The 27,399-nt window shown below is 51.5% G+C and overlaps 3 protein-coding genes across 3 annotated transcripts; 2 read left to right on the top strand and 1 right to left on the bottom strand.

Moving 5' to 3' along the window:
- Positions 1-1,320: 1,320 nt before the first annotated feature.
- Positions 1,321-3,496, bottom strand: CUNH22orf15 (chromosome unknown C22orf15 homolog). The gene is made up of 7 exons (XM_012558316.1): positions 3,472-3,496; positions 3,227-3,253; positions 2,739-2,825; positions 2,440-2,650; positions 2,280-2,353; positions 1,635-1,694; positions 1,321-1,355 (listed from the first exon to the last, which is right to left on the bottom strand). Exons 1-7 carry the CDS (start codon positions 3,494-3,496, stop codon positions 1,321-1,323), a joined length of 519 nt encoding a protein of 172 aa, XP_012413770.1.
- Positions 3,497-10,529: 7,033 nt separating this feature from the next.
- On the top strand, positions 10,530-11,860 carry LOC101344160 (pre-B lymphocyte protein 3). Its single transcript, XM_004386202.2, has 2 exons — positions 10,530-10,671; positions 11,415-11,860. The coding sequence occupies exons 1-2, from the start codon at positions 10,530-10,532 to the stop codon at positions 11,735-11,737; spliced, it is 465 nt and encodes a 154-aa protein (XP_004386259.2). The 3' UTR covers positions 11,738-11,860.
- Positions 11,861-13,214: 1,354 nt separating this feature from the next.
- Positions 13,215-25,556, top strand: ZNF70 (zinc finger protein 70). The gene is given in 4 exon segments (XM_004391250.3): positions 13,215-13,336; positions 17,453-17,566; positions 17,569-19,041; positions 19,209-25,556. Coding segments are annotated over 2 exon segments (1,407 nt in total). The 5' UTR covers positions 13,215-13,336; positions 17,453-17,466; the 3' UTR covers positions 18,876-19,041; positions 19,209-25,556.
- Positions 25,557-27,399: the final 1,843 nt, after the last annotated feature.

Below are 27,399 nucleotides of genomic sequence, written 5' to 3'. Positions count from 1 at the left end.
TCCACGGCCTTGGGGATTGCAGTGGGCTCAGCTGTGGGGCACGTTGTGGGTAGCGCCCTGACCGGAGCCTTCAGTGGGGGAGGAGCCTTCACTGGGGGAAGTTCGGAGCCCAGCCAGCCCGCCGCCCAGCAGGTGAGCCGCGGGGCCCTAGAGAAACTGAGGCAGGACGCCCCTGAGGCCACATAGCAGGGAGCGGCGGGAGTGCCCAGAACTGCCTCAGGCCTGGGACTTTGCCCACGGAGGATCCTAGTCCTCACTGTTGATCTCCCCATCAGGTTTACCGCCCCCCCCACCCCCAGTCCCTGAACTTCCAGGGCCAAACACTGGCCAACCCTAAAGATGGGGAAACTGAGGCCCAAGGGGTTGAAGACTGCCCAAGATCACCTTACCCGAGTAGAAGGGGAAGTATGTTGATGTCCTGAGCCTCTGCTCTCCCCACACCCAAGTCTGGTACTGCAGCCCCTTGGTTCAAGGGCAAAAGGCAGCCAATGACCTTGAGGCCTGTTCCCTGCTGACCTGTACCCTCCGGATGCCCCACCCCTACCCTCCTCAGAGACCTGAGCCAAATGCCACTTTAGCAGCTAAGTCTAGGGTTCTGGGGGTCATGAGGATCAGTGTGGCTGAACCAGGAAGGTGCTAGAACTTGTAGGGGTGGGGCTTACACCCTAAGAGTACAGCATAGCTCTGGGCCTTTTCAGAACCTTCTCTCCACTGCCCCTCCCTCTCACCTGCTCAACTTGCCGTTGGGGCACCCAGGCTGGGGGTATGGGGAGGGGCAGGTGGCCCTCAGCCTCAAGCTGAACCTGCCAGCTCCCCTGCCATCCCTAGTTCCCTGCCAGCGCTGCCCCACAGCCTCTGCAGCTGGGGCCATGCGCCTATGAGATCAGGCAGTTCCTGGACTGCGCGACCACTCAGAGTGACCTGTCTCTGTGTGAGGGCTTCAACGAGGCCATGAAGCAGTGCAAGTACAACCATGGTGAGCTACGGGACTGGCTAGGCGGGAAGGGCCCCCTCCTGCTCCGGCCAGCTGACCACACCTGTGCGGCCTCTTTCTCCCGAGGCCTGAGCTCCCTGCCCTGAAGAAACCACTGAGGACTCACAGCCCGACTGAAGCCCTGCACTCACCCACAGCTCACCAACAATGGACCACAATGCCAGATTGTATCTAAGTAGCTGGGAGGTGGAGTGAGGAAGGGGTTCTACCCCCACGGAAGACCTGAGACACAAATGTGCAATTAAAAGAGCTGATTTTAGACCACTGCTGGCTCCCGTGGACTGTCTGCCGGATGGATGTCTCTCCGTGGTGTGGGATGCCTCCCCTCAAGGGGGCATCCTGAGGGGGGGGTAAAGCCCCACTGTGGGCAGCAGAGGACAGAGTGCTGAGGGCAGTCCAGAGGACAGTAGGTCATTAGCAGGCAACTGCAAGGGTGTCTGTCTCTGGATCCCAGTAGGGCCTGTTGTCTCCCCCTCAGGAATGTCTGCCCCTCCCTCCCGTATGTCTCTGCCTCTGGGTCCCAGGTGGCCTCTTGCCCAGTGTCCCTGTGACCTTCCCCCTCTGCTCATGAACGTTTCAGTGATTCCAGGTTCTCCAAGAGGACTCCCACTGGCCGCTCTCTGTCTGGGCCTGAGCATACCAGCCTCCTGGCTCCGAGTCCAGCTCAACCACTTGGCCATGGGGTGCCAGGTCATGGGGACTGCAGAACAAGGGAGCAGACCTTCACGTTCAGTGCACTTGTGGCTGTGGACCAAGCAGCCCATGTGTTGTGCTGCTGCCTCGGTGGCATCCACTCCCTGCTCCTCACAGAGTAACTGCTGTGTACCAGGCCCTGCCCCGCATGCCCAGGTGTGGAAAGTACAGCAAGTGGACAGACAGACCACATTCCTGCCCTGATGGTAGGGTGCTGGGGACTTATCTCCAGGCACAAGGTGTGTGTGTGGTGGGGGGGTGGGATAGGCATTGGGGGTCTGCCTGTCAGCACATGTGTGTCCATCCCCCAGAAGGGGTCCCACTACTGGGTGTGAATGTACCCCCTAGTGTCAAGGTCTCCTCTGTACCAGGCTCCTGGCCCACTTTGGCAGCTCTGGGGCCTGGAAGGGGGGCCTCTTTCCCGGTGGCTGTGCCAAGTGCCCCTTCTCCTTTTCTGGCTGTTGTCCGTAGGCGGAAGGCCTGACAGCCAGTGCAGCTCCTCTGCAAGGCTCAGGAAGCCCTGCCTGTAGGGGCTGGGGACAGGGTGCTCCCCCCTACCCCCCACCCTTGTGGGCTCTACCCCGACACTCACCTGCCAGCTCTGAACACACGTTGTCCAGGTTCTCCAGTAGGAACGTACATCGGGTAGGGGCCCCACCCTCCCTCCTGTGGAGGGAGGACTACCCTTGGCCTGATGCCCCCCTTCTGTCCCACCCTGTCCCTCACTCTGGGGTCCAGGCTAGGGTCCTGACTGAGGGTGGCCCCAGACACCCAGAGTCTTGGTGTACTCTCCTCTTATAGTCGGGATCTTAGGACCCCACTTACTGAGAATCCTAATGAGGATGTAGGTTTCACGCTCCTGGAGCAGGGAGCTGCCCATGGTGGGGGCTGGGGTAGCCCCCTCCTCCAGGCCCTGACCTAGGCTCACCAGGTGCCTGTCCTCAGCCAAGAGGGCAAGTGTCACTGCGAGGCAAGGAGGGAGGCAGGCAGGGCTGCCTCCCCTGCCTGGGGCCCTCAGCCCCTCCTACCAGTGCCCCTCCTGTTCCCTCACCATCCTGGGGGACACCACTCCTCTCCCTCAGGTGGGTGGTAAGGGTCACCAGGCTGCACCAGGGGTTCACCAGCTCCCAGCAGCCAGCTATGGGGGCAGGGGAGGTTCACTGGATGGGGTCCCCTCCCATCCATCTGGGACCCTCTGCTCCCATCTCCCCCCAGAGCTGGGACTTGGGCTACAGGATTGGGACTGCGTCCCAGCCAAATGTTGCTGAAACTGCCATCTCCCAAGATGTCCCCGCCTACCCCACCAGCCTCCTGCCTGAGGGGCTGGAATCTGCACCTGTGACAAGACCTTCCGATGAGATGTTGTGCAGTTTAGCCTTGCTCACGGCAGGTTGGGGCAGGGGCCCTTTGTGAATTTCCCAGGACCCAGCCAGCAGGGCCATTTCCCCAACTCCCTCACCCCTTTCCCCATTTGCACCCCCTTCCCACCACTGCCTCTCACCCTCCCCTAAGGGCAGAGGGAGAGGAGGCCCCACTTACCTCCAAACATCACAGTGATAAACACGGCTGCAGGGGATGGAGACAGATGTGGGACCTCTGATCTCCCAATCCCAGACACCCCACTAAAGAAGGGTCCGATGGGTGGGTGGGCCCAGTCCAGGCCCCTGCTCAGCCCCTTCTGGGGCTCGGCTGCCCCTGCCTAGAGGGGTCTTTGCAGCTAGGCCCCAACCTGGCCCCTTCTTGCGCAGCCTCCTCTTCCTCCCTCTGGGAGACTCAGCACCCACCCACTGTCCCCACGCTGGTCTCCATGGCAGTAGGAGCCTCCAAGACATCCAGGGAGGATGCATCCTGGTAACAGTCCTGGTGCTGATGGGACAGTTCCTGAGGCAGGGCTCTGGTCAAGCTGTAGTGGGGCCAGGGATGCCCTGATGAACACCCTCGACCACATCCTTCCGCCAGTGAGAGCTGGAGGGTGTTTTCCTGGGGTGAGCTTAGCCTCAGACAGCCTGACCCAAGACCTGGACTGGTTGCAGGGTCATGGGGGCATAGACCCTGGGAGAGCCCAGACTAAGGAAGGATTCTTCCCTAGAGCCTTCAAAAAGAGTGTGGTCCTGCTGACACCTTGATTTCGGACCTCTGACCTCTAGACTGGAAACCCTGGTGGCGAAGTAGTTAAGAGCTATGGCTGCTAACCAAAAGGTCGGCGATTTGAATCCACTAGGTGCTCCTTGGAAACCCTATGGGGCAGTTTTACTCTGTGCTGTAGGGTCGCTGTGAGTTGAAATTGACTCTATGGCAATGGGTTTGTTTTTTTTTTCTTTTTTTTGGTTTAGCCTCCAGACTTAGTTGGTAGCAGGCTATGCCAGGCCATGATCGTAGCATGGGGTCCTCTCCAGCCTCAGTGCCTCTACCAGCACAGCCTCTCCTGGGCTCACTTTGTGTCCCCTCCCTCTCTGCCTTCCTCACTCCCAGTCCCCTCACCTCCTTTTCTTCTCTCTTTTTTTCTTTTAGTTAAGTTTGTTGTTAGCTGCTGTTGAGTCTCCTGACTCATGATGACCGCGTGCACAACGGGATTGGACTTCTATGATCCATGGGATTTTTTTTTTAAATAGTATTTTATTGTGTTTTTGGCGAAAGTTTACACAGCAAATTAGGTTTCCAATCCATAGGGTTTTTATTCAAGTTTGTTGTTGTTAGTTGCTGTTGAGTTGATTCCTACTCATAGCGACCCTATAGGACAGAGTAGAACTGCCTCATAGGGTTTCCAAGGCTGTAAATCTCTCTCCTGCAGAGCAGCTGGTGGGTTCGAACCACCGATCTTTCGGTTAGCAGCTGAGCACTTAACCACTGTGCCACCAGGGCTTCTCCACCAAGGCTACTGAGGTATAATTTACATACAGTAAAAGTCACCCTTTTTAGTGTATGGTTGTATGAGTTTTGACAATCTCATGTAACCACCACCACAGTCAGGATACAGAACATTTCCATCACTCCAAAGTTCCCTGTGCCCCTTTGTAGTCATCCACTGCCGTGCAACCAGCCCTTAGCAAATGCTGCTATTTCCTGCTCCTGCCTTTGCCAGAACATCATATAAATGGGATCATAATGTAGATAGGCTTCTTCCACACAGCACAACGCCTCTGAGATTCATCCGTGTGTATATCAATAGTTGGCTCCTTTTTATTGCTGAGGGGAACTCCACTGTCTGGATGTACCACAGCGTGTTTCTCCATTCACCAGTTGAGGGACATTTGGGTTGTTTCCAGCTTTTGGTAATTATGGATAAAGCCAGTACAGACATTTACCTACAGGTTTTCATGTGAACATAAGTTTTAATCTCTCTGGGTAAGTACCCACAGGTCAGATTGCTGGGTTGTATAGTAAATGTTATGGAGTCTCTGGGTGGTACAAACAGTTAAGTGCTGGGCTACTAACCAAAAGGTTGGCAGTTCAAACCCACCCAGAGGCATCTTGGAAGAAAGGCCTGGTGATCTACTTCCAAAAGGTCACAGCCTGAAAACTCTATGGAGCAGTTCTACTTCTACTCTGTAGATTGAGAATCCCCATGAATTGGAATTAACTTGACGGCAACGAGTTTGGTTTTTTTATCATAGTGATATGGGTTGAATTGTGTCCCCAAAAATATATTGAAGTCCTAACTCCTGGTACCTGTGAATGTCTGTGGTGAAATGAGTTCCTTTATGTGGGCTTTTGCCTTGGTTCTTTGAAAAAACAGCTTGAGAGATGTCCTCCTAAGCCCTGAAGAGTTACCTTTGCCCTAATTTTCTACCTCAGAGGGTTTGTTGCCTTTGTCCAGGTTGATTGACATTTCCTGGGTAAGCTGGTTTGATACTTTTTGTCTGGCCCTGGGCTGCAGCTTGCCCTGTGATTGGTCAATATACTGTGCAAATGAAGTGACTATAGACTATGCAAAGGAAATGTCTTGTAGCCCACTATGTAAATACAATGTCTGTGGCCTAATGAGAGGGGATTGGTCAGTTCGTGGCCTCGGTGGGAGGCCATGCCTTGAAATTGACAAGGAAGTTTGCTAATATATTCAGCCAGCCCCCCAGAGATTGGCAGACAGAGAAGGAAGAAGGAAGCAGAAAGGAGAAAAGGCAAGAGAAGCAAAAAGAGAGAAGAAGCAGAGAGAGAGGAGGCAAGGAACACCCTAAAAGAGTTGTAATAATGGTCAAGGGCTGTAACACTGAAGACAGCAAGAGGGCCTGGAAGCGGCCCAACAGCAAAGCTGGTGGCAACAGGCCCAGAACGGGCCCTATGGTACAGTGGTGATAGTAGAAACCTGTTGCTAGGAATGCAGCTAAGAGGCCTGAACAAAACTACTGCACTGGCCGTGAGCTGGGTCAGTTAGCAGTGGAGAGGCTAAAGGCAGAGAGGCTAAAGGCAGAGAGGCCAAAGGTAGAGAGGCCTGTCCTGAGGCGCCCGAGAGGAGCCTACACCACTGAGAGGGGGGTGTGCAAGTCAGAGAGAAGGGCCTGCTTTCTTGTACAGCCTAGAGGAGCTGAGAGAGCTGTCCAGCACTGAAGAAGGGAGGGATGTACTCTCCTCTTCGAGGGAGCCTTCCAGACTTTGCTTGCATGCTTCCTGAACCTGATTCCAAGCTGTTCCCTGTTCCCTTCTTAATAAACCACTTAACTGTAAGTATGGTCTGTGAGTTTTGTGTGACCATTGCAACAGATTATTGAACCCAGCAGAGAAGTAGAGAGTGCCGTGGTGAGGACAACCAGTGTCAGAATTGTTAAAAAGGTTGGAGAGTGGAGGTATGTCTGACCTCCACCTCATAGGGATCAGCTTTGGGCTGATCCTGGTCATTATCCTCCTTGAAGTTAGACATATTCTGATGTTACTGCCACCATTTTTCAATGCCTTATTTGGAAGTAGGGTCTTTGCAGCTGTAACTAGTTAACATGAGGTCATACTAGAGTAGATTGGGGTCAGTTAGCAGTGGTAAGGAAGGATTCTTCCCTAGAGCCTTCAGAGAGAGCATTGGCCCTGTTGACACCTTGTTTTCAGACTTCTAGCCTCCAGAACTGTGAGAGAATAAATTTCTGTTGTTTTAAGCGACCCAGTCTATGGTACTTTGTTACGGCAGCCACAGGACACTCATACAGTAAGTATATGTTTAAGGATATTGGTGGTTTGTGATAGAATTCTCATCTTCCATGCAGGAGACCCATGTTCAGTTCCCAGCCAATGTACCACATGGGAAGCAACCACCCGTCTGTCAATGTGTATTGCTATGATGAACAGGTTTTAGCAGAACTTCCAGACTAAGATGGACTTGGAAGAAAGCCCTGCCAATCTATTTCCTAAAATCAGCCAGTGATAATCCTGTGGATCACAACGGTCTGAGCTGCAACTGATCACAGGGATGGTGCAGAACCAGGCAGCATTTTGTTCTGTTGTGCATGGGGTCACCATGACTTGGGGACTGACTCGCTGGCAGCTAACAATAAGTGTATATTTAACTTTACAACAAGAAACTACCAACCTGTTTTCCATTGTGCCTGCCCCCTTTTGCATTGTCCTCCTTTCTGCCTCTCTTTGTCGCTGGCCCCCCCGGCTCATGGCAGGTCATCAGTAACTCCTTGTTAGTCGTTTCTGTCACTGACTTTCCCTCCCTCTCACATTCTTGCCCTGTCTCTCGCCTTTTTTCCCTGTCTCTCATACTTGTCTGTCTCTTCCTCTCCCTTCATCTGCCTTGCCCTTGTTCTCTTTGTCTCTTTATGTTCTCCCGGTGTTCACCATTTCTTTGACTTTTTTCTCTCCCTCTCCCTATCTCATACCTCTTTCCTTCCCACCTATCACCTCCCTCTATCTCTGGCTCTCTGTCTCCCTCTCCCTCCCCTTGGCCCCCAGAAGGCCCCTCCAGCCAAGCCCCTGCATCCAGCAGTTGGGGTGTTTGGAATTCATCTCTGGCGCCCAGTGCCCCAGGGCTCTCCACCAGGCTGGGGGCCAGCAGGGCCCAGAACAGGATTCCCTCATCCTTTTGCTCAGCTCCCAGGTTTTAGAAATTGCCTCCTGCACCCCCCTGCCCCCGCCCCATCAGGCGTGGCTGTCTGTCCTGCCCTCCACAGGCAGTGCTCTGGACCTGGAGGCAGAGGACTGGGGCCTTCAGGCAGTTCCACCAGTGTCACGTTCCGTCCCCCGGACAAGCATTTTCCTTTGGAAGGCCTCGGTGTTTCCACCTGTAAAATGGGGTGAGAATCATTACTCAGCAGGGTTGCTTTAAAGTGCATGTATTAAAGTGCCATCTTGGTGCTCAGCGTGTAGTAAGTGTTCAGACTCAACAGCTCATTGCATCAGTACTGGTGGAAACAGACAGCATCTCCCAAACTTATTTAAACTTAGACCACTTTCTTCCTGGGACATCACTGTATCTGGCAACCTGTGCTCTGCATAACACAGCTTGGAGACTCTGAGCTGGAAGGACTGTAGCCACCTGGCCAGACTCTGGGAGGAATGGCCACTCTGGGCACTGAGCTTCGGCTCTGACAGCCATCACTCTCCTGCCCAGTGGCTCATATTCAGCACCACTCCTAGGGCTGGTCTTTTATCTTCCAAGCCGCTCTGAATACTGGCATTTTATTTTGAGTGTCAAGGGATGCCCTAAGGAGCTGTGAGGAGTAGAGTGGGACTTGTGTGGAGGGCTTCTTCACCTCTTTCTGAAGGAGGGACCTCTTGAGGCTGTGTGTTCATGACTGCGCACTGTGCTCAGTTCTGAGCAAATAGGTCTTTCCTTGTTGTTAGCTGCTGTCAAAAGTTCCATAGGATTTTCATGGCGAATTTTCAGAAGTAGATTGCAAGGCCTTTCTTCCTAGTACATCTTAAGCTCTGCTGAAACCTGCTCAACATCACAGCAATATGCAAGCCTCCACTGACAGATAGATAGTGGCTGTGCGTGAGGTGCATTGTCTAGGAGTTGAACCCTGGTCTCCTGCATGGGAGGCAAGAATTCTACCACTGGACCACAACTGTCCTCTTGAGCAAATAGATTTTCTGTTTGCATCTTGACAACAACCCTCGAGTTGGCACTCTGCTTGTCTTCATTTTCCAGGTGAGGAAACCAAGGCACAGAGAGGGGGAGTAACTTAGCTAAAATCATGCAGTCAGGAAGAGGAGGAGCTGGGATTCAAGCCCAAATTGAAAACCACTGTGGCTCACCTATTACTGTCAGATAGTATCAAGTCCTGGCCCTCGTACTCTGGACTTCTCTCACACTGCTGGAGCCCCTGGATCTTTCTCACATTGCTGGGGGGAGCACAGATGGCAGTCTCTACTGAAGCTAAGTACGCACATTCCCCACGACCCAGCAATTCGCCTCCTGGGTGTCTGTCTTAGTCTCCTAGTGCTGCTGTGACAAATACCATATGTGAGTGGCTTCAAAGAACACGAATTTATTTTCTCACAGTTTAGGAGGCTAGAAGTCCAAATTCAGAATGTGTGGCTCTAGGGGAAGTCCTTCTTTGTTTATTTCAGCTTCTATTAGTCGACAGTCCTTGGTTCCTTGCCAATCTTCATGTGGCATCTGTTTTCTTCTGATCGTGCTTTCTAATGTCTAATCTGCTCTTTTTATGACTCACAAAATGATGACTCTACACTGATATGGCCTCATTAACAAAGAAAACCCTATTCCTAAATGGGATCACATCCACAGGAACAGGGGTTAGGATTCCAACACATATTTCGGGGGACACAGTTCAATCCATAAAAATGTCTATCCAGTAGAAATGAGAACACAGACACACCAAAAGACATTGGCAGGAAAGTTCACAGCAGCTTTATTTGTAACTACCCAAAACTGGGAAGAACACACATTGTCTAACAACAGGAGAACAAATAGATAAACTGAGGTACATTCACACGATGGGCAACACCCAGCAATGAGAATAAATTAAACATTGCTGCACACATGAGTGCTGCTCATAATGATGGACAAAAAGCAGACACAAAAGAGGGCACACCATATTGTTCCACTTTATTTGAAGTTCTCTTAGATCAGGCAAAATGAATGTGTGCTGGTAAAAGTCAGAAAGATAGTTGCCCTTGCAGGTGTAGGCCGTTACTGGCTGGGAAGGTGCAAGAGGGAAGCTTCTAGAAGATGGAAATGTTCTCAGTCTTGATTCGGTGGGCATTGCTGTACATTTAAAATTAGTGTACTCTCCTGTATGCAACCACTACCTGTCTGTCCATTTGTTGTACTGTGGTGGCTTGTGTATTGTTGTGATACTAGAATCTATGCCACTGGTATTTCAAATACCAGCAGGGTTCACCCATGATGGACAGGTTTCAGTAGAGCTTCCAGACTACGAGTAGGAAGAAAGGCCTGAAGATCTATTTCCGAAAATCAGCCTATGAAAACCCTATGGATCACAACAGGACATTGTTTGACTCACTTGCTTTGGACATACTATCAGAAGGAATCAACTGCTCGAGGAGGACATCATGTTTGGTGAAGTAGAAGGCCAGCGAGGGTGAAGAAAACCCTTCGTGAGATGGATTGGCAAAGTAGCCCCGACAGTGAACTTGAACATGCTGGTGATTGTGAGGATGACACAGGACCAGGCAACCAGGTTGCCATGAGGTGGGGTTGTCCTGATGGCAGCTATCTATTAATCTATGTATGTATCTATCCATCCATCCACCCACCCATCCACCCATCCATCCATCTCCACTGTATACCTCAACAAAAAGACAATTCCTAGCCCCTGCTATAACTGCTCACGTAGACTTCTAGCTCTTGTTCTCAGAAGGCCTTTTGAGGCAAGGATCCTGACATTTGGGAAGGCTGGCCCCGCCCCTGACCAATGGGCTGATTTGCATGCCTTGTTGTGGTCCATTGGCCTCCCAGCAGTGCCCTGTAGCACCTGGAGCAGGGCCCAGCAGAAGGAAGCCCGCCTGCCCCCTGCCTCTGCCCATGGCCACCTGGTGCCTGGTCCTCCTCACTGGGGTCCTCCTGGCAGGTGAGCACTCAGGAGCCTGGCTCACCTGGGAGTGGGGTGGGAGACAGCAGTGTCTTCAGAAAAATCCTGCAAGGAAGCAAATGGATTAGGGTAGTGTGGATAGTCCTGGGAGAGGCATCGAGGTGGAGGGGAGACCTGGCTCCCGGAGGGTATGCCCTGAGCTGGGGCAAGACAGGGCCTCAGTTTCCCCACTTGTGAATGACCAGATCACTAGACTCCCTTCAGGCTTTGACCCTTGGGAGTCTCAGTTCTTTATAGGGAAGCTGGTCCCTACCCCATAGGACCTCAGAGGCAACCAAACTCTGAGAAGGTTTCCAGTGGCCAGTTGCCTGAGGCTCACCTGAGGGGTGGTGCAGCCCAGGAGGCTTCCTGGGGTAGTTAGTTTGTAGTCAGGGTTTGAAAGAGCGAATGTGACTGAGGGGGCGGGGGTCTGCAGGGCAAGGTGGGTGGACAGCAGGAGAACCCGGGGTCCCCAGTCCTACCCACCAAGTTCTAGGCCCTCAGCCAAACATGGATCCTTGGGACGTAGCACTAATGGGGACTTGGAGGTTGCCGACTCTAAACCCTTTACCCCCAGAGTGGAACTGAGGTCCAGAGAGGATGTGCTAGGTCACACAGAACTGGGCTTCCTGTGCCTTGTCCAGTGCCCATCCCACGGCACTGGGCTATGAAACTTCTGTGAGCAGGACATTCGGGAAGCAGAAGGGGCTTGGGCTGGGCCTGAGCCAGTCTGTCTCTGTCAGCCTCCCAGCCAACCCTAGCCCAGCCAGATGCACTGCTGGTCTTCCCAGGCCAGATGGCCCAGCTCTCCTGCACACTCAGCCCCCACCACGCTGCCATCAGGGATTACGGTGTGTCCTGGTACCAGCAGCGGGCAGGTAGTGCCCCCCGATACCTCCTTTACTACCGCTCAGAGGATGACCAGCACCGGCCTGCTGACCTCCCTGCCCGCTTCTCGGCAGCCAGGGACATGGCCCGCGATGCCTGCATCCTGACCATCAGCCCTGTGCAGCCTGAGGATGACGCAGATTACTACTGCTCTGTGGGCTACGGCTCCAGCCCCTAGGGATGGAGTGTGGAGGAATGCCCTTGTCTACCTCCCACTTTGCCCAGACTTTGAGCCCGTCTCTTTCTCTGAGCCTTGCTTTCCCTCCTCTGTAAAATAGATTAATAAAATTCAACATGTCAACCACAGCTATGGTGAAGAGCAAGAAGTCCTATGTGAGAAAGTGACTGTGGTCAGTCCGGAATCGCGCGCGCGTGCGTGCGTGCATGCGTGTGTGTGTGTGTGTGTGTGTGGTGGGGGGCAGGGTTGTGGGGATTGTTGCAGAAGAGGAAGCACCTGAGACCCTTGGGGTGGGGCCCAGCCTCCCCCTGGCTCCCAGGGGACTCAGAGTGGTGGCCTGGCCTTCCTGCGACCGGAGGAGTTGGAGGGGGAGAAAGAGGAACCAGCCCTTGCCACTCCCAGCTCTGCATGGCTGGCTGTGGTCCATCGTTCACCAGTGGGGGTGGCTGGGATGGGTCTCCAGGCTGACTTGGAGAGGAGCAGCCCTGCCTACTCCTTGGGGTCTCTAAGTTCAAGTCAGGCTCAGCCTTGAGGGGACACGGAAGCAGGTGTGAGTGGGCACGGGGGCTAGAGGCCTGAGGGCCAGGGCTGGGGGCTGGAAGAAGGTAGGAGGGCCTTGTTTCTGTGGAGGGCCCCCTAACGTCAGGCCAGAAGACACTGTCTCAGTGGGCCAAGTCTTGCAATCAGAAGCAGGGTGGGTAGAGCCTCTGGGAGTGGGGTGAGGGTGGGGTTCAAGAACACACCTCTCTTCCTTCCCTCTTCCCTTGGAAACAAACAAAAACCAAACCCATTGCCGCTGAGTCAATTCCAACTTACAGTGACCCTACAGGAGAGAGTAGAACTATCCTATAGGTTTCCAAGGGGTACCTGGTGGATTTGAACTGACAACCTTTTGGTTAGCAACCATACTCCTAACCACTATGCTACCAGGGTTTCCCTTCTGCTGAGAGGCACCTCATGCCTGGACCTCAGCTCTCAGTTGCACAGTCTTCGGGGTGTCCAGGGTCTTGGGAGGGTCCCGCCTACTTTCTCAACCACCTCCTGGCCCCACCCTCCCAGGCCTGTTATCTTTGGGGTGGGGCAGGCAGGAACAGGGCTGCCTTTGAAGGGGGCTGGGTCTTCACAGGGCCCTGGGCCTATGCAGGGTGACAGATTTGACAGCTCTGCTCCCCCTTCTCCTTTCTCCTGAAGATCTCAGACTCCCCGTGGTCTCTGGCGGCTCTGGGCCGGCCGGCCCCTCCAGCCTCAGTTTTCTCCTACTGCATTTTGAGGGCAGCCTGGACCGCCATCAGCACAGACCTCCTGAGCCACGTCCCGGCTCCGCAGCCTGCCTGCTGCTCGCCGATGCCGGCGGGCGGGACCACCGAGATGGGGCCTCCGCGCTGCCTAGCGCGGTCCCGGAAGTGCCTGCGGCGGGCGGGGCCGGGCACTCGGCCGCGGGGCGCATCACACCGGCGCTGGCGCCGGTCGTCGGTCGTGGGTGGGAACTGCTGAGGTGCGGCCCGCCCCGCAAGGTGAGCGGCCCGCTCCGCAAGGTGAGCGGCCCGCCCCGCAAGGTGAGCGGCCCGCCCCGCAAGGTGAGCGGCCCGCCCCGCCTAGGTGAGCGGCCCTGTGTCCACTGTGTGACCCGAACGCCGGGACCTCTGGGTCGCGTGACCACCCGTCCCCGGTGGTCCCGTGCAAGCGTAGCAGGCGGTGAACGCTTGCAGAGGCGCTGGCGTCGCCGCCCGGCGGGCGCGTGCGGGTCTGCAGACCTCCGCGGAGGGTCGGCCGGTGCGCGGGCCTGGGGCTCCCATGGGACGGGGTGACGATGCGGAAGGAGCCAGAGGAGGCCTGGGAGGGGTGGGAAGCATGAGTTTAAGGCCTCTGGGATTTCAGGCCCAAACGTTTAAAAAAATCGTTGGGGACAGATTAAAGATTGCAAATTTTTAATCCAGCGTGTAGGTGGTCCATGAGGGGAATGTAAAACTTCTCTGGGAGGAACCTTGGAAATAGGTGGGTGGAGGCAGAGTTGCATTTCACAGGTACCCTTAGGAGGGATCACAGGGCATGAAAATCGGGGAATACTTTCAGAATCTGAGGCATCAAGCGGGGAGGGTGGGGAGCAGGCTTAAAGCTTTCAGGAGCCCTGGCAGGCAAGATGGGTTAGTGAAGGGGGCATCCGGCTCCCCCCCGCCTCATTGTTGTTGGATGGGCCCATGTTGTCACATCTTCCTGTTTCGAAGAAAAAGCCAGAAACCTACTGATTTTTAAATATTGGCAACAAAGTAAAACAACAGGCTCAACTGTTTGAGAGTCAAACAAAACGTGTTGGTGGCCAGATTTCCCCAGGCTGCCAGTTTGCAATCTCTAAAATGAAGGATTTTGAGAAGGAGGTGATGGTGAGCAGTGCCAGATAGGTTGAGAAGAGAGACCCGGGTTTGGCAATTAGGAGGTCATTGGATGCCGAAGCCAAGTGCTGAGGTCTTAGCTAAAATTGGAGACTGGAAATTTGTGGTGGTGCCTGACCTAGTCACGATTTTCCTTGACAACATCTACCATTTTAGGCGGAGTTGACAAGGTTGGGAGCTAGCGGCTGGTTGCAGCAGGGCAAGGAGGTAAGGAATGTGATGCTGGTCAGAGAGTTAGTTGAAGTGATGCCTATAGTTGGTCCCTCTGTAGATAGGGTCTAATCTCACACATTTAGTAAGTACCTACTATTTCTGTCATGGAGCCCTGGTGGCGCAGTGCAGTTCTACCCTGTCCTATAGGGTCACTATGAATTGGAATTGACTTGACGGCAACTCAAGCGCAGCCACTACCAGTCTGTCATTGGAGGCTTGCGTGCTGCTATGATGCTGAACAGGTTTCACCAGAGCTTTCAGACTAAGGTGGACTAGAAGAAAGGCCTGACAAGCTACTTCCAAAAATTAGCCCATGAAACCCTGTGGATCGCAATAGTCCTATCCACAACTGATTGTGAACATGGCACAGGACCAAACAGTACTTTGTTCCGTTGTGCATGGGGTTGCCATAAGTCAGGGGTTGACTCAAAGGCAGCTAATGACAACAAGCTAGGCAGGGAAGGGGGGGAACCTGAGTGAAAATGGAGGGTTGTTGGACTTGATTGAAAGGTGTTGAGAGAGCTGGAAGGATTGAAGTTTATGGGTTACTGTAGAAATGGGGAAGGTAGGAGGAGTTGAGGTGGTCAAAGAATTTTGAGAATAGTTCTATGCTTTTTTCACACCTGACCTTTCTGCTGGCTGCAAAATTATTTTAAAAATAATTTCTAATAGGAATGAGTTTCGTTGTGACTGTTATGATTAATTTAGTACGTTTACTCCCTAAGCTTTGGTGCGAGGATTGTAGTACTTCTGTATCGGGTTGTGAGGATTAAACGAGATATGTTTGTGAAAGTTCTAGTAGTGTCTGTATATGAGTTGGATGGCAACGGGTTATCACACAGTAGGTGCTCCATAAATACGAGCTATTTTCATCATCATGTCACCTGAGGAGTTTCCCTTTTTCTAGCACATGTGTTTCCAAATGAAGTCCTAAGGGGCTCCCTGGGCCACCACAGCAGGTAGGGGCTGAGTGGTGGCCATCTGCTTCCATAAAACATCTGCTTTGCCTGGACTGGCTCTGCTTCCATCTATTTTATTTACTTATAGATAATTTATTTCACTAAAAGATTCTTTGCGAAATCTCCCAGAATTTGAATAAAGGGTTTTGGGGAGGAAGAAAAAAGTTTGATAGTTCTAGCACAAAACCAAGTGGCTTTTTCTCCATTTGAGCAATTATTTTTTTCAGCAGAGGTGTGTGTAAGGGTAGTGCTATTGTGCTGGATGCTGAGGGTTCCAAGATGAAGGAGCACAATGGTGAGAAGGGTCATGTAGACCGATGTTTGCCATCCAGGGTGAGTACTATCATGGGTATGTGCCGAGTGTTGTGGGCCACTGAGGAGGCACAGTGAGCCCTGCCTGTGATCCCCAGAATCAGGGTTCAGGGAAGAGGGACATTTGATCCGAGTCTCTGAGGAGGAGCAAGGGGCAGTCTGAGAGCAGGAACCCTGCAATCTTCTGTTAGGCACAGAGACTGGAAACAGCAGCCAGAGGAGTGGTTGAGCTGGAAGGCTAGAGGCGTGAGGGACAGAGGTAGGAGAGGGACCGGGAGGGCCATCATAAAGGCCTTGTAAAGGAGTGGGGCTCTGTTTTGTAGGCATCAAGAAACTTGCAAGATCCTAAGATGGGAAACCACATGATCAGATTTGTGTTTTGGGTCCTGAGTGGCACAAGCAGTTTGCTATTGGCTGCTAACCTAAAGGTTGATGGTTCAGACCCACCCAGTGGCACCACAGAAGAAAGTCCTGGTGATCTGTTTCCGTGAAGATGACAGCTAAGAAAATTCTATGGAACAGTTCTACCCTGTAACACGTGGGGTTGCCATGAGTTGGAACCGACTCGACATGATGGGCTTGGGGTTTTTTCTTGGTCAATAGAGAGAATGGACTGGGGGAGGGAGGAAAAGCTAGAGTTACCAGCTGCCATGGGATCGACTCCAACTCATGGCAACTCCGTGTGTGTCAGAGTAGACCTTTGCTCCACAGGGTCTTCAGTTACTGATTTTTTGGAAGTACATTGCCAGGCCTTTCTCTGAGGTGCCTCTGGGTGTACTTGAACCATCAACCTTTCAGTTAGCAGCCAACTGTGTTCATCGTTTGCACCACCCAGGGACTCCGGAAGCTGGAGGTAGGTGGCTGTTAGGAGGTGACATTGAAATAATCCTGGGGAGTAGCAATAAGGCCTGAGCCACAGAGTGGCAGTGAGCACAGGGGGGCTGAGACCCCATCAGTGAAGCCTCAGGAAATGGACAGGATGGAGTGTGGGAGTGAGAAAGTCTAGTCTGACTCCCAGGATCCTGGCTTGGTCACTGGCTGGATAGGGTACAGTTAACCTAGTGTACCCACCCATTTACCCATTGCCGTCGAGTTGATTCTGGTTTATAGTGACTCGATAGGGCAGAGTAAAACTACTCCATAGGGTTTCCAAGGCTATAATCTTTAAGGAAGCAGACTGCCACATGTTTCTGCAGCAGAGAGGCTGGTGGGTTTGAACCACCTACCATTTGGTTAGCAGCTGAGTGCTTAACCACTGTGTCACCAGGGTTCCTTAACCTAGTGTAGGAAGGAAGTATTCTTTCTTTCTCAGCAATCCCCACCCCCTAAATCCTCCAGTAAGCTGAAGTCTTGCCTCTTGGCCACTTGCTATTTTAGCTTACCTTAGGGCTTTACTTTCTAAGCACCCTCAGCTTGTATAGTCTGGATACCACAGTGTAGCACTTGATTGTGTCAGTCTGGAGACTCTGGGTGGTGTAAGTGTGCTCAGCTGCTAACCGAAAGGTTGGCAGTTCAAACCCACCCAGAGGCACCTCGGAAGAAAGGCCTGGCGATCTACTTCCAAAAAAATCAGCCACTGAAAGCCCTGTGGCACACAAGTCTACTCTGGCATGTGGGGTTGCCATGAGTCAGGGTCGACTTGACTGCAGCTGGTATAGTGGTCTGTCTTGTAATTGCTTCTGGTACATCAGCCTTGTCTCTGATTTGGTTGGGATCATCTCAAAGACAAGCTGTGTCATATACTTATTTTGCTGTTACCACTATAGATTCTAGCCCAGAGAGGAGGCACACAATAAGCAGTTTACTCTCTGACGTGACAGTGTCCTTTATTTTCGTTTCAGATGTGAGAACAGTAATGGTGTTGCAGAGAAGAACATTTTTGAAGAACCATGGTAATTCGGGAGATCCTCAGTTCACAATGGAAGTCCCCCTAGGAACCAAGTTTGCTGAGACCTTTGCTTTGAGGACAGCTTAGAGATGCAGCAAGAACTTTTCCCAGGGGAGGACCTGGGGAATCCTTTTCTTCAGGACAAAGGTTTGGAGCACATGGCTGTCATCTACAAGGAGATCCCTCTTGGAGAGCAGGGCGATGAGTGTGATGATTATGGGGGAAATTTCAGTCTGTGCTGTAGCCCTATTCAGCGTCAGAATGTGCGCCCAACCACCAGACCCCAGGATGATGAGCTGTTTGGCCAAACCTTCCTCCAGAAGCCAGACCTCAGTGTGTGCCAGATAGTCCATGGTGGAGAAGACTCTGGCAAGCATGATGGCAAGACGGTAGACTGGGAGAGTGTGGTGCTTAACTACTCTCACAGAATGGCACAGCCAGCCAAGCCCTATGCATGCCGGGAGTGTGGGAAGGCCTTCAGCCAGAGCTCACATCTGCTGAGACACCTGGTGATCCACACAGGGGAGAAGCCCTATGAGTGCTGTGAGTGTGGGAAGGCCTTCAGCCAGAACTCGCATCTGCTGAGACACCAGGTCATCCACACCGGGGAAAAGCCCTACGAGTGCCAGGAGTGTGGCAAGGCCTTCCGCCAGAGCTCCGCTCTCATGCAGCATCAGAAGACCCACACTGGCAAGAGGCCCTACGAGTGCAGGGCGTGCGGGAAGGATTTCAGCAGGAGTGCAAGTCTCCGGAAGCATGAGCGAATTCATACCGGAGAGAAGCCATACCAGTGCAAGGAGTGCAGGAAGGCTTTCAGCCAGAGTTCAGGCCTGAGCCAGCATCGGAAAATTCACACCTTGAAGAAGCCCCATGAGTGTGAACTTTGTGGGAAAGCCTTCTGTCACAGGTCTCACCTCATCCGGCACCAGAGGATCCACTCTGGGAAGAAACCCTACAAGTGTGAGGAGTGTGAGAAAGCCTTCAGTCAGAGCTCCAACCTTATTGAGCACCGCAAGACCCACACAGGTGAGAAGCCCTACAGATGTCACAAGTGTGGGAAAGCCTTTAGCCAGAGCTCCTCGCTAATCGAGCACCAGCGGATCCACACGGGGGAGAAGCCTTACGAATGTGGCGAGTGTGGCAAGGCCTTCTGCCACAGCTCGGCCCTCATCCAGCACCAGAGGATCCACACTGGGAAGAAGCCGTATGCCTGTAATGAGTGTGGGAAAGCTTTCCGGCACCGATCAGCCCTCATCGAGCACTATAAGACCCACACCAGGGAGAAACCCTATGAGTGCAATACATGCGGCAAGTCCTTCCGGGGCAGCTCGCATCTTATCCGGCACCAGAAAATCCACACTGGGGAGAAGCTGTAGTAGGAAGAGCTGCTAGCAAATCATGCTAACCTTTACCAGACAGAGCCTGTGTCTGTATTGCTTTGTAAGACCTCACCTGCCTCCCTTATAGCAGCACTGAATGGAGGCCCTCCAGTCCCAGTGCCCCTAAACATCCACAGTAGTGGGAGGGCCCTTGTGTCACCTGGTAAGGAGCTCCACACTCAGCAGATAACTGAGTGGGAGGAAGGGTGGGGTGCTAGGAAGGTGGAGGAAATGGAGGCCAGCCAGGAAAGAGCTGGTTTTCAGTGTTCTCGTTCTGCTTGACTTGCGAGCCCATGAGATAGAGTTTTCCCCTCTATTTGCTTTTTCCAGAATCCAGAAGAGGAAGAATAAACATCAAAAGGAGAAAGTTGAATTAAACCCATGAAAATGTCAGATTAACTGTTTTAACGTTAACCCTCAGCGTGGCAGTTTCAGAAGGCAGAATCTGTGCTCACAGCTCTAATCACCTGAAGAAAAATGAATTCAAAAGCAGATTCATCAGCAGGCAAAATGGATTCCTCTGCTTGAGTCAGGCATTGTTGGCGACAGCCACGACAGGCTAATAGAGAAAAGGGGGTGGGGGTCTGGAAATACTGGTTTTGAGGTTGGGAGTGAGGGTGGTGGGCCCTCTTTTCCATGTTAAAGAGAGGGTGGCTTCTGTCAAAGGTTTTGCCACAGGAAGGAGAGGCTGCTGGCTCTAACTTAGCCTGGACATCAACCCTTAACCGTTCTCTGGAATAAGCCCCCACAAGACCCAGTGATCCTGGGATACTAGCAGGGTCCCCTTCTGGTCTTTGGCTGTGCAGCCTCCTCTTTGTCCCCTAATGTTGGGGGCATGCAGAGGAGGGTGAAGAAGGCCATTGTTCTGGAGTCACAAGATCTGGGTTCAAATCTCAGTTCTGCCCTCTCCTGCCTGTGTGACCTTGAGCAGGTCCCACCTGTAGCCCCTGGGAGTCTGCTTCCCCACCTGTGAGAGGGGGTCATGGGGCCTGGTCACATACCTCCAAGGGCTGGTGTGAGGCTTCTGTGCACAATGAGACCACGCATGAAAGTGCTTTGGAATTTGAGTAGTCCCAGATGGTGGCTGAGGGTGGAGACCCCAAGTGGTCCCCATTCAGAGATGCTGTCCTCAGACTGGTGGAGTGTCCCTGTTCTGTTCCCAAAACAGCAAGTTTGCAGCAGGCCCTTTGTTAAGTCAAGCCTTACCCCCTTAGGCCTGCACCAGGTCAGCAAAGGGCTGTGGTCCTTGTGCACCCTGTGACCCCTGTTGCCCAGATGGATGCATCCTCCTGACACCACATTCTTCTGTACTTCCCTGTCCTCTCCATGGCCCACTGGAGTACACTGTCATTTAAAAAGTGCCATTGCTGGGTTCCACCTAGACCAATTTAGTCCACATCCCTGGAGTTGGGCCAAGATTTGGCAAGTTCTGAAGGCTCCCCAGGGGATCACAATGTTATAACCCCTGCCGCCGGGAGTTGGCTTGGACAGTGACTCTGTGACTGACTGATAAGTGTCTGTCTTAGGTGTTCAAGCCTTAGTGCGGCCACAGGGGTCTCTAGTGCTGGTTCCCACTGGGCTCTGTGGAGCTAGTGCAAGGAGGGAGCAGTCTACAAGCTATTTTCAAAATTTCCAAAAGTGCATGGCTGGAATTACACGAGCTCTTGGTGGTAACATTGGTTATCTCAGCTGATCAGAAGCTCAGCTTGGCATTGATGTATAGTTTTGATGAGTAAACATGGGAAAACCATAATGGTTACTTAGTAAGTGGGGCTTGGTAGGCCAGGGCTTTCCAAATGTTGGATCTGGTAGGCGGGGGAGGGGGATCTTGGAGTCCTGGTGCTAAGTACATAAGCCACTCCTCTGTCCAGCTCCTCTCTCCTGTGTGAGTGTATGAAACAGCCAGCAGTTCAGGCCTCCAGGGCATTGTCAGTGGGTGGTCTGCCCCAGTGGCCTTCAGTAATTCACCAGGAGTGAAGAAAGAATGGAGAGACTGGAGTCCCTGGGTGGTGCAATGGTTGCTGTGCCTGGCTGCTAACTGAAAGGTTGGTGGTTTGAGCCTACCTAGAGGTGTCTTGGAAGAAAAACCTGGCAATCTACTGAAAGATCAGCCATTGAAAATCCTGTGGAACACAGTTCTACTCTGACAACACATGAGGTCGCTGTGAGTCGGAGTTTATGGCAACTGGAAGAAAGAATGCTGAGACACCCTCCCAGCATGGGCCCCAGCAGATCTATCTACCTCTTCGACACCACCCTATAGCACCCTTCCCTGTCAGGCTTGGTTAGGCCTGTCAGATTGTCTCCTTCCTGACCCTGCACACCCAACCAGATTGATTTTGTAAAACATCACTTTGCACGCAATTGCCGTTCTTAAAACCAACCTTCAGGGACTGCTCTGCACACACGGCCTTGGTTCAGCCAGTCCAGTTGACTGCCCTCCGAACATGCCCATGGAGTTCACGCCACCCTCTGCTAGAAACCTCTCCATGTCCAGGTTCTCATAGCTCTCGCTGTGCTCATGTTTTGGCAATATGCCCTTTTTTCTTTTCTACTCCTCTGCCTCTCCCTCTCTCCTCCTTTCTTTTTGACAGTTTATGAAACATTGGAATTAGATCCCTGTTTTGAAGGGTTAGGAGCCCTTGTGGTGCAGTGGTTAAAGCACTCGGCTGCTAACCAGAAGGTCGGTGGTTCGAACCCACCAGCCACTCTGCAGGAGAAAGAAGTGGTGATCTGCTTCCGTAAAGATTACAGCCTTGGAAAACCTATGGGGCAGGTCTCCTCTGTCCTATAGGGTCGCTATGAGTCTGAAATGACTCAGTAGCAATGGGGAATGGGTTCTGAAGGGTTGACAGACTCATGTGAACATGGTAAGACCAAGTGCTTTTTTGTTGGAAGTGTGAGTGGAGCCCTGTTCCTTCTGAGTAGTCTGTTCAGCTTCTTCCAGTGTTTAATGATGTATGTTTGTAATGCTTTATTTAGATTCTCAAACAATATAAAGTTGCATTGTCCTTAGTATTATTTTAATCTTCCTTGTATATATTTGTTTGTTTTTATTTTTGTTGTTTTATATTTTTTTCCTTTCTATGGTGGTTTACTTAAATGTTGTTGAGTGTTGTAAAGCTCCGACTCTTGATTTGTTTACTGATCTAGATGTTTTGTCAAATTATATGTAGTCTGCTCTTTGTTGTTGTTGTTTAATACTTTATAATTCTAAGATTAGTTATATAGATGTAATTAATAATATTTTTGTTATTTCTAGTAAACGTAGGTACTTGGACATATAATTTTCTCCGATAGCTTTGTTGGCACTCTGTTAAAGATTTGATGTGGTATTTTTTGTTATTAGAAATTTCCTTTTGGCCCAAATGTTGCTACTTTTTTTATATTTCCAGGTGATGAATGCGTACGTTATTGCTCTTTATTTCTTATTGCACTGTAGTGTGCAACATTTCTGAGTGTCCATAGAATTTCTTTGAACCTGAATATATTATCAGTTTTCACAAAGCATTTATGTACTCTCAGGAAATTTGCCTTTACTTCATCAGTTCTATTTGTTAAATCAATTTTTTGATTATTCTATTCAAACCCATACTTTCTCTAACTTTTAATTCCTTCAGAGTTCTTAGCCTAGGGTCCATGGACTGCTTAGGAGTCCATAGCATGCAGTGGCTTTAGGGGTTGCTGGACTCCCAGGGATTGCACAAAGCTATGGGGGTGTATGCATGCATGAATTTTTTCTGGGAGGGGTCTCTGTAGCATTCATCAGATTTTGAAAGGGCTCTGTGACCCCAAAACAGTTAAGAACTTCTAATCGTAGTCTGATTTTGTGTGTTTTTTCCATTATGGTTTTTCTATTTCTCTGATGTATGTTGCTGTGTTAGTCATGTAGTTTTCTCAACTCCTTTTTAGGAAATAGGGTATAAATTGTCAATAAAACCATAATATTTGGGGCATATGTAGTTAATAGTGATACCTTGAAAAACTGTGCCTTTTAGTGCCTTCTTTGCCTCTTTCGGTGCTTCTAGCTTAAGCTTCACTTTTCCAAATATAATTGAAGCCCCTTGCTTTTCTTGAATTTGCATTTGCATGATAGAATTTAGTTCATCATTTTATTTTTTAAATTTGTGTATATATTTTGTTATATATCTGTAACTTATTAACAGCAAATTGTTGTATTTTGTTTTCTGATTCTGTATTTTTCTAATGTAAGAAGTTCTCTGACATTTTTTAAGAGTAAAGCATCATTTATACTTATCTTAATATTTTAATGTATATTAAGTTGTTTAACCCAAAAGATCATGCTCATTTTTTCCCCTCTCTAACCACATTTGGAGTATCATTTTTGTGTAGACTAGAGATCTTGTCACATTTGGGGTCAGTGCTGGGTTCCTCCCTGAGCCCATTCTCCATGTGTTTGGCCTCTGACTTCAGTGTCCTTGGCTGTAACACGGGGGAAATGATGCTCCCCTCATAGCCTTGTAGGGCTTGTATGGAGTGAGGCAGATGTGCTTGGCAAACTGTGAGGTGCAGTTAATTATTGCACTGTTAGCACTCTGAAATATTTAATTTTCTGTTTTTCTTACTCCCAAAGTTCTTTCAACATAACTTAGAATATTCCATTGTGCTTTATTTTTTAGAAAATACTGCCAAATATAAAAACCCAAAAAACCAAACCCATTGCCGTCGATCCTATAGGACAGAGTTGAACTTCCCCACAGGGTTTCTAAGGCTGTAATCTTTATGGAAGCGGACTGCCACATCTTTCTCCCACGGAGCAGTTGGTGGGTTTGAACCGCTGACCTTTCAGTTGGCAACTGAGCACTGTGCTACCAATGCTCAAACATGGATCTGTGCTCCCCTCCCTGAGTGAACTTGTCATTTGAAGAGAGGTAGAGGTTGTGGTCTCGTACCCGTTCCCATCCCCCTCTTCCAGGCTGGTCTCTCTTCTCCCACCCCACAGCAGGACCCTGCCAACATCACCAGGGAGAGAGGGGATGGATGCACTATCATAGCTACAGGGGCTTGAGGAGTTGGTCACTCCTGGTCACTTCTGTTACAAATAGGGAAACTGAGGCCTAGAGCAGTTGATGACTTGCCCAAGGTGTGCAGCAATTTAGTGGCAGAGTTGGGGCCCAGCCAGTTCTTTTTTCTGCCTAACCAGGGCTCTGCCTCAACCTGGCTGCACACAGGGGCCTTAGACAGGGACTGCCTGGGGAGGTTTAAAATGCTGCTGCCTGGATCCTACCGTGAGACTTTCATCTTACTGCTCTGGTGTGTGACCTGGGTGTTAGGATTTTAAAAACACCTCCAGGTGGTTCTAAATGTGCAGCCTGGGCAGGGAACCACTGTGCTAAACCTGTGTTTCTCAAACTATACTGGGTATGCAGATCAGCAGAGGGTCTGGTTAAAGCACAGATTCTGACATGGGTCTGGGGTGGAGCCCAAGACTGCATTTCTAGCTGCCCCAGGGTGGTACTGATGCTGCTGGTCCATGGACCACATTTCGAGTACGAAGGAGCTAGAATGGTGAGGGCCAAGTAAGTGTTCTTCAGAAATACTTGGAGTATTTCTCTTGTATACATTCCTGGCAGTGGAGATAGGTGGTCAAGTGTTTTGCTGTTGTTGCTGGCACCCTCACTGCAGTCCTGCCCTCCAGGGGGCATCTAGGGTCAGGCAGTTGGTCTTGCATTACAAATCTTCAGGGATGTTGGGGGCCAGCTCTGACAAAGGATAGTGCTTCTTCACTCTGCAGGGGTGTCCTCACCCAAGGCTTTTGCTCTGGGCCCCCTTCCCACAGAAGTAGCCAGAAGAAGCAGTGGAGGCTGTTATAGGTAAGGGGAAGGATAAGGCTGTCTGCCACCTTGGAAGGCACCTGACTGCAGGTGTATAGCTGCTCTGACTCCGCACTGGGGAGACCCGTCCAAGCCAGGGTGTTCTGGTCTGTTTGGGGGAGATGGCTTCAAGTGGCAGGCATCTCTTGTGCATCCTGCAGCCCCAGAGGAGGCAAGTGCCATAACTGCCTTGATTGGCCCAGCAGCCCTGGGGAAGGGAACAGTCCTGGTGTCACGCTGGAGCCCTGGCCAGCTGTTTGCCAGGACTTCTCAGAGACAGCAAGTGGTAAAAACCAGATGGCCTCAATCCCCTCAGTTGCTCGGCTGTTCGGGGCGAGTGGACATTTCACCCACATTACCCAAGGTGGATGTATTTGCCAGAATGCTGATGCGTTGATTTACTGGGGTGGGGAGGGAAAGGCCCTTTTCTGATAGGAGGAAAACTGCCAGATCTCCAGCGTCTGACAATCCAGAAAGCCAAACTGGTGAGTGGAATTGGGGTGTGAGGTGTTGACCAAGGTTAGTGTGATGGTGTGATGGTTAAGATTGTGTGTCAGCTTGGCTGGGCCTTGATTCTTCAGTGTTTCGACAGTTGTATAATGTTATGATAACTTCCCTATTGAGATTTGATATGTGATCACCCCCATGGTGGAATCTTCTGTGAGTAGCCAATCAGTTGAAGGGGAATTTCCTTGGGCACGTATCCTGCATTGAGTGTGAGCGGATGTTCAGGCAGGGCTCTGGGGCTTTTGCTTATTTTGGATCCTGCAGCTGGCTCCTGTTGGTCTGAACTCTGGTTCTTGGGACTTGAGCTAGCAGCTTACCTGCAGTCTTGCCTGCTGATCTTGGGATTCGAAGATCTTCACAGCCTATGAGCAGCAGCTCTGTTTTCTGGCCTGCTGATCTTGGGTTTGCCAACCCGTGTGGCTACAAGAATCAGGAGAAGCCTCTTTCCTGACCCACAGACTTGGGATGTTACAGCCTCTACAACCGCGTGAGCCATTTCCTTGATATAAATCTCTCTATATATTTATATGCTTCACTGGTTTTCTTCTCTAGAGAACCCAGCCTAAGATACATAGGCTATCCCTCCTGCACCCCAGAGGACAAACACTTGCCTAGTAGTCAGAATGCTGGTGGGGTCATGGCTGGAGACCCCTCCCCCTGTGTTTGCGACCTCCCCTTGCTGCCTCTGCATGTCCTGCTGTGGTCACTGGCCTCCCACAGCCTGCTGCCTCCTTTCTGGAGGTTCTCCCCCTCTGTGGTCTGGGATGCCCTCTGGTGGCGGCCAGTAAGCATCTACATGACTGGAGTGTGGTCTCCCCAAACCGAGAAGGGTCTTCTGCTTTAAATCTGGCCACCCCGTGCCACTGCCCAGGGCCAGGGTGGCCTTCTCTGGGAGATATCTGGAAGCTTCCTGGATTCCTCCTCTGTACCTCGCCTGAGCTGTCCATCTCCTGGAGACCCAGGAAAGAGAGAGCCCACTGTCGTGTGCTCTTCACCTGTCATCTCCCAGAAGAGGAAATGGCACTGCGTGTGGTTCTGGACTGGTCTCCTGGGACCACGAGAACCCTCAAAACTGGGTTTGTAGTAGGGAGTGGCAGGGGTAGAGTCCCCTCTTAGGGACTGATGGGGCTTGGATCTGGGCCTTACAAATGGGAGTCTGAATTGAAGGCCCGAAGCTGCTTGCTCTTACTGGAGGCCCGTCTGAGTTTCCCGGGGGGGCCTCCCTCTGCCTGTCTTCCTTTCCTGCTCCACTCTGAGCCTGGAGGAGGCCTGCAGGCCTCAATGCCCACCCCAGCCCCCTGGGCTTTAGGGGGCCTGCAAGCCTCGCTGCCCACCATACCCCCCGGGCTGCAGGGGGGCCTCCACCAGCATTTGCTGTATCAACAAGCTGTGGTCTCAGCTGCCTTCCTACTTCCTCTCCGCTCTCTGCTCTCACTGGCCTCAAGCCAGGAATTGGGGTGCTGCTACCTCCTATACCTTCTCATTCACCAACCCCCAAGTACTGCTTAATACAGCTCCCCTCCACCACCTCCTCTTGCCAATTGTACCTACCTTAGTCAAGGCTGCTGCCACCCCTCGTGGGCTGCCTGCCTTCCCTCATTGGCTCCCCTCCTTGGATGTGGCTCCCTTTGCCCTGGGCACCCAGAGTGATCTTCCTAACTTGCCAGTCTGACAGGTCACTCCCTCACACACCACCATTAGATTCGTGTGAATCTAAGTGTTAGGGGGTTCCTAGGCCCTACCTGACTTGACCCCTCAGACTCTAGTCCCTCTTCTCACCACTCTTACTCCCAGCACCATCCTCTGGCTACACTGACCTCCTGCGGTTCTGGGAAGGATGTCCCTGGGGAGAGCCTGCTCTAACCTACAGAAGGGGGCCCCTTCCTCTTCAGGAGAGCATGGGTAGATGGGGGTGGGAGCAGGGTGGCTCTGTTCCTGGGTCAGCTATTCATTTTTTTATAGTATTGTATTTTTGGTGAAAGTGTACACAGCAAAATATGTTCCCATTCAACAATGTCTACACACATTGTTCAGTGACATTGGTTACATTCTTCACATTGTGACAACATTCTCATTACTTCCGTTCTAGTTGTTCCATTTCCAATAACCTGGTCTCCCTGGTCACCCCCGCCCCCCAACCTTCTCCTCTTTGCTTTAGAGTAATTGTTGACCATTTGGTC

Source organism: Trichechus manatus, unplaced genomic scaffold (assembly GCF_000243295.1).
Source record: "Trichechus manatus latirostris isolate Lorelei unplaced genomic scaffold, TriManLat1.0 scaffold00157, whole genome shotgun sequence".
NCBI lineage: Eukaryota > Metazoa > Chordata > Mammalia > Sirenia > Trichechidae > Trichechus > Trichechus manatus.
The sequence above is the reverse complement of the archived record's forward strand: the minus strand, read 5'-3'. Positions and strand labels throughout refer to the sequence as shown.

Excerpts from the sequence above, each read along its gene's own strand:
- LOC101344160 (XM_004386202.2), top strand. The coding sequence starts at position 10,530 with ATGCCTTGTTGTGGTCCATTGGCCTCCCAGCAGTGCCCTGTAGCACCT. Across the intron at positions 10,672-11,414 it reads CACTGGGGTCCTCCTGGCAG|CCTCCCAGCCAACCCTAGCC; the intron begins GTGAGCACTCAG and ends TGTCTCTGTCAG.
- CUNH22orf15 (XM_012558316.1), bottom strand. The coding sequence starts at position 3,496 with ATGGAGACCAGCGTGGGGACAGTGG. Across the intron at positions 2,651-2,738 it reads GAGTGGTGTCCCCCAGGATG|TGACACTTGCCCTCTTGGCT; the intron begins GTGAGGGAACAG and ends CTTGCCTCGCAG. Across the intron at positions 2,354-2,439 it reads GGTGTCTGGGGCCACCCTCA|GAGGGAGGGTGGGGCCCCTA; the intron begins GTCAGGACCCTA and ends CTCCCTCCACAG.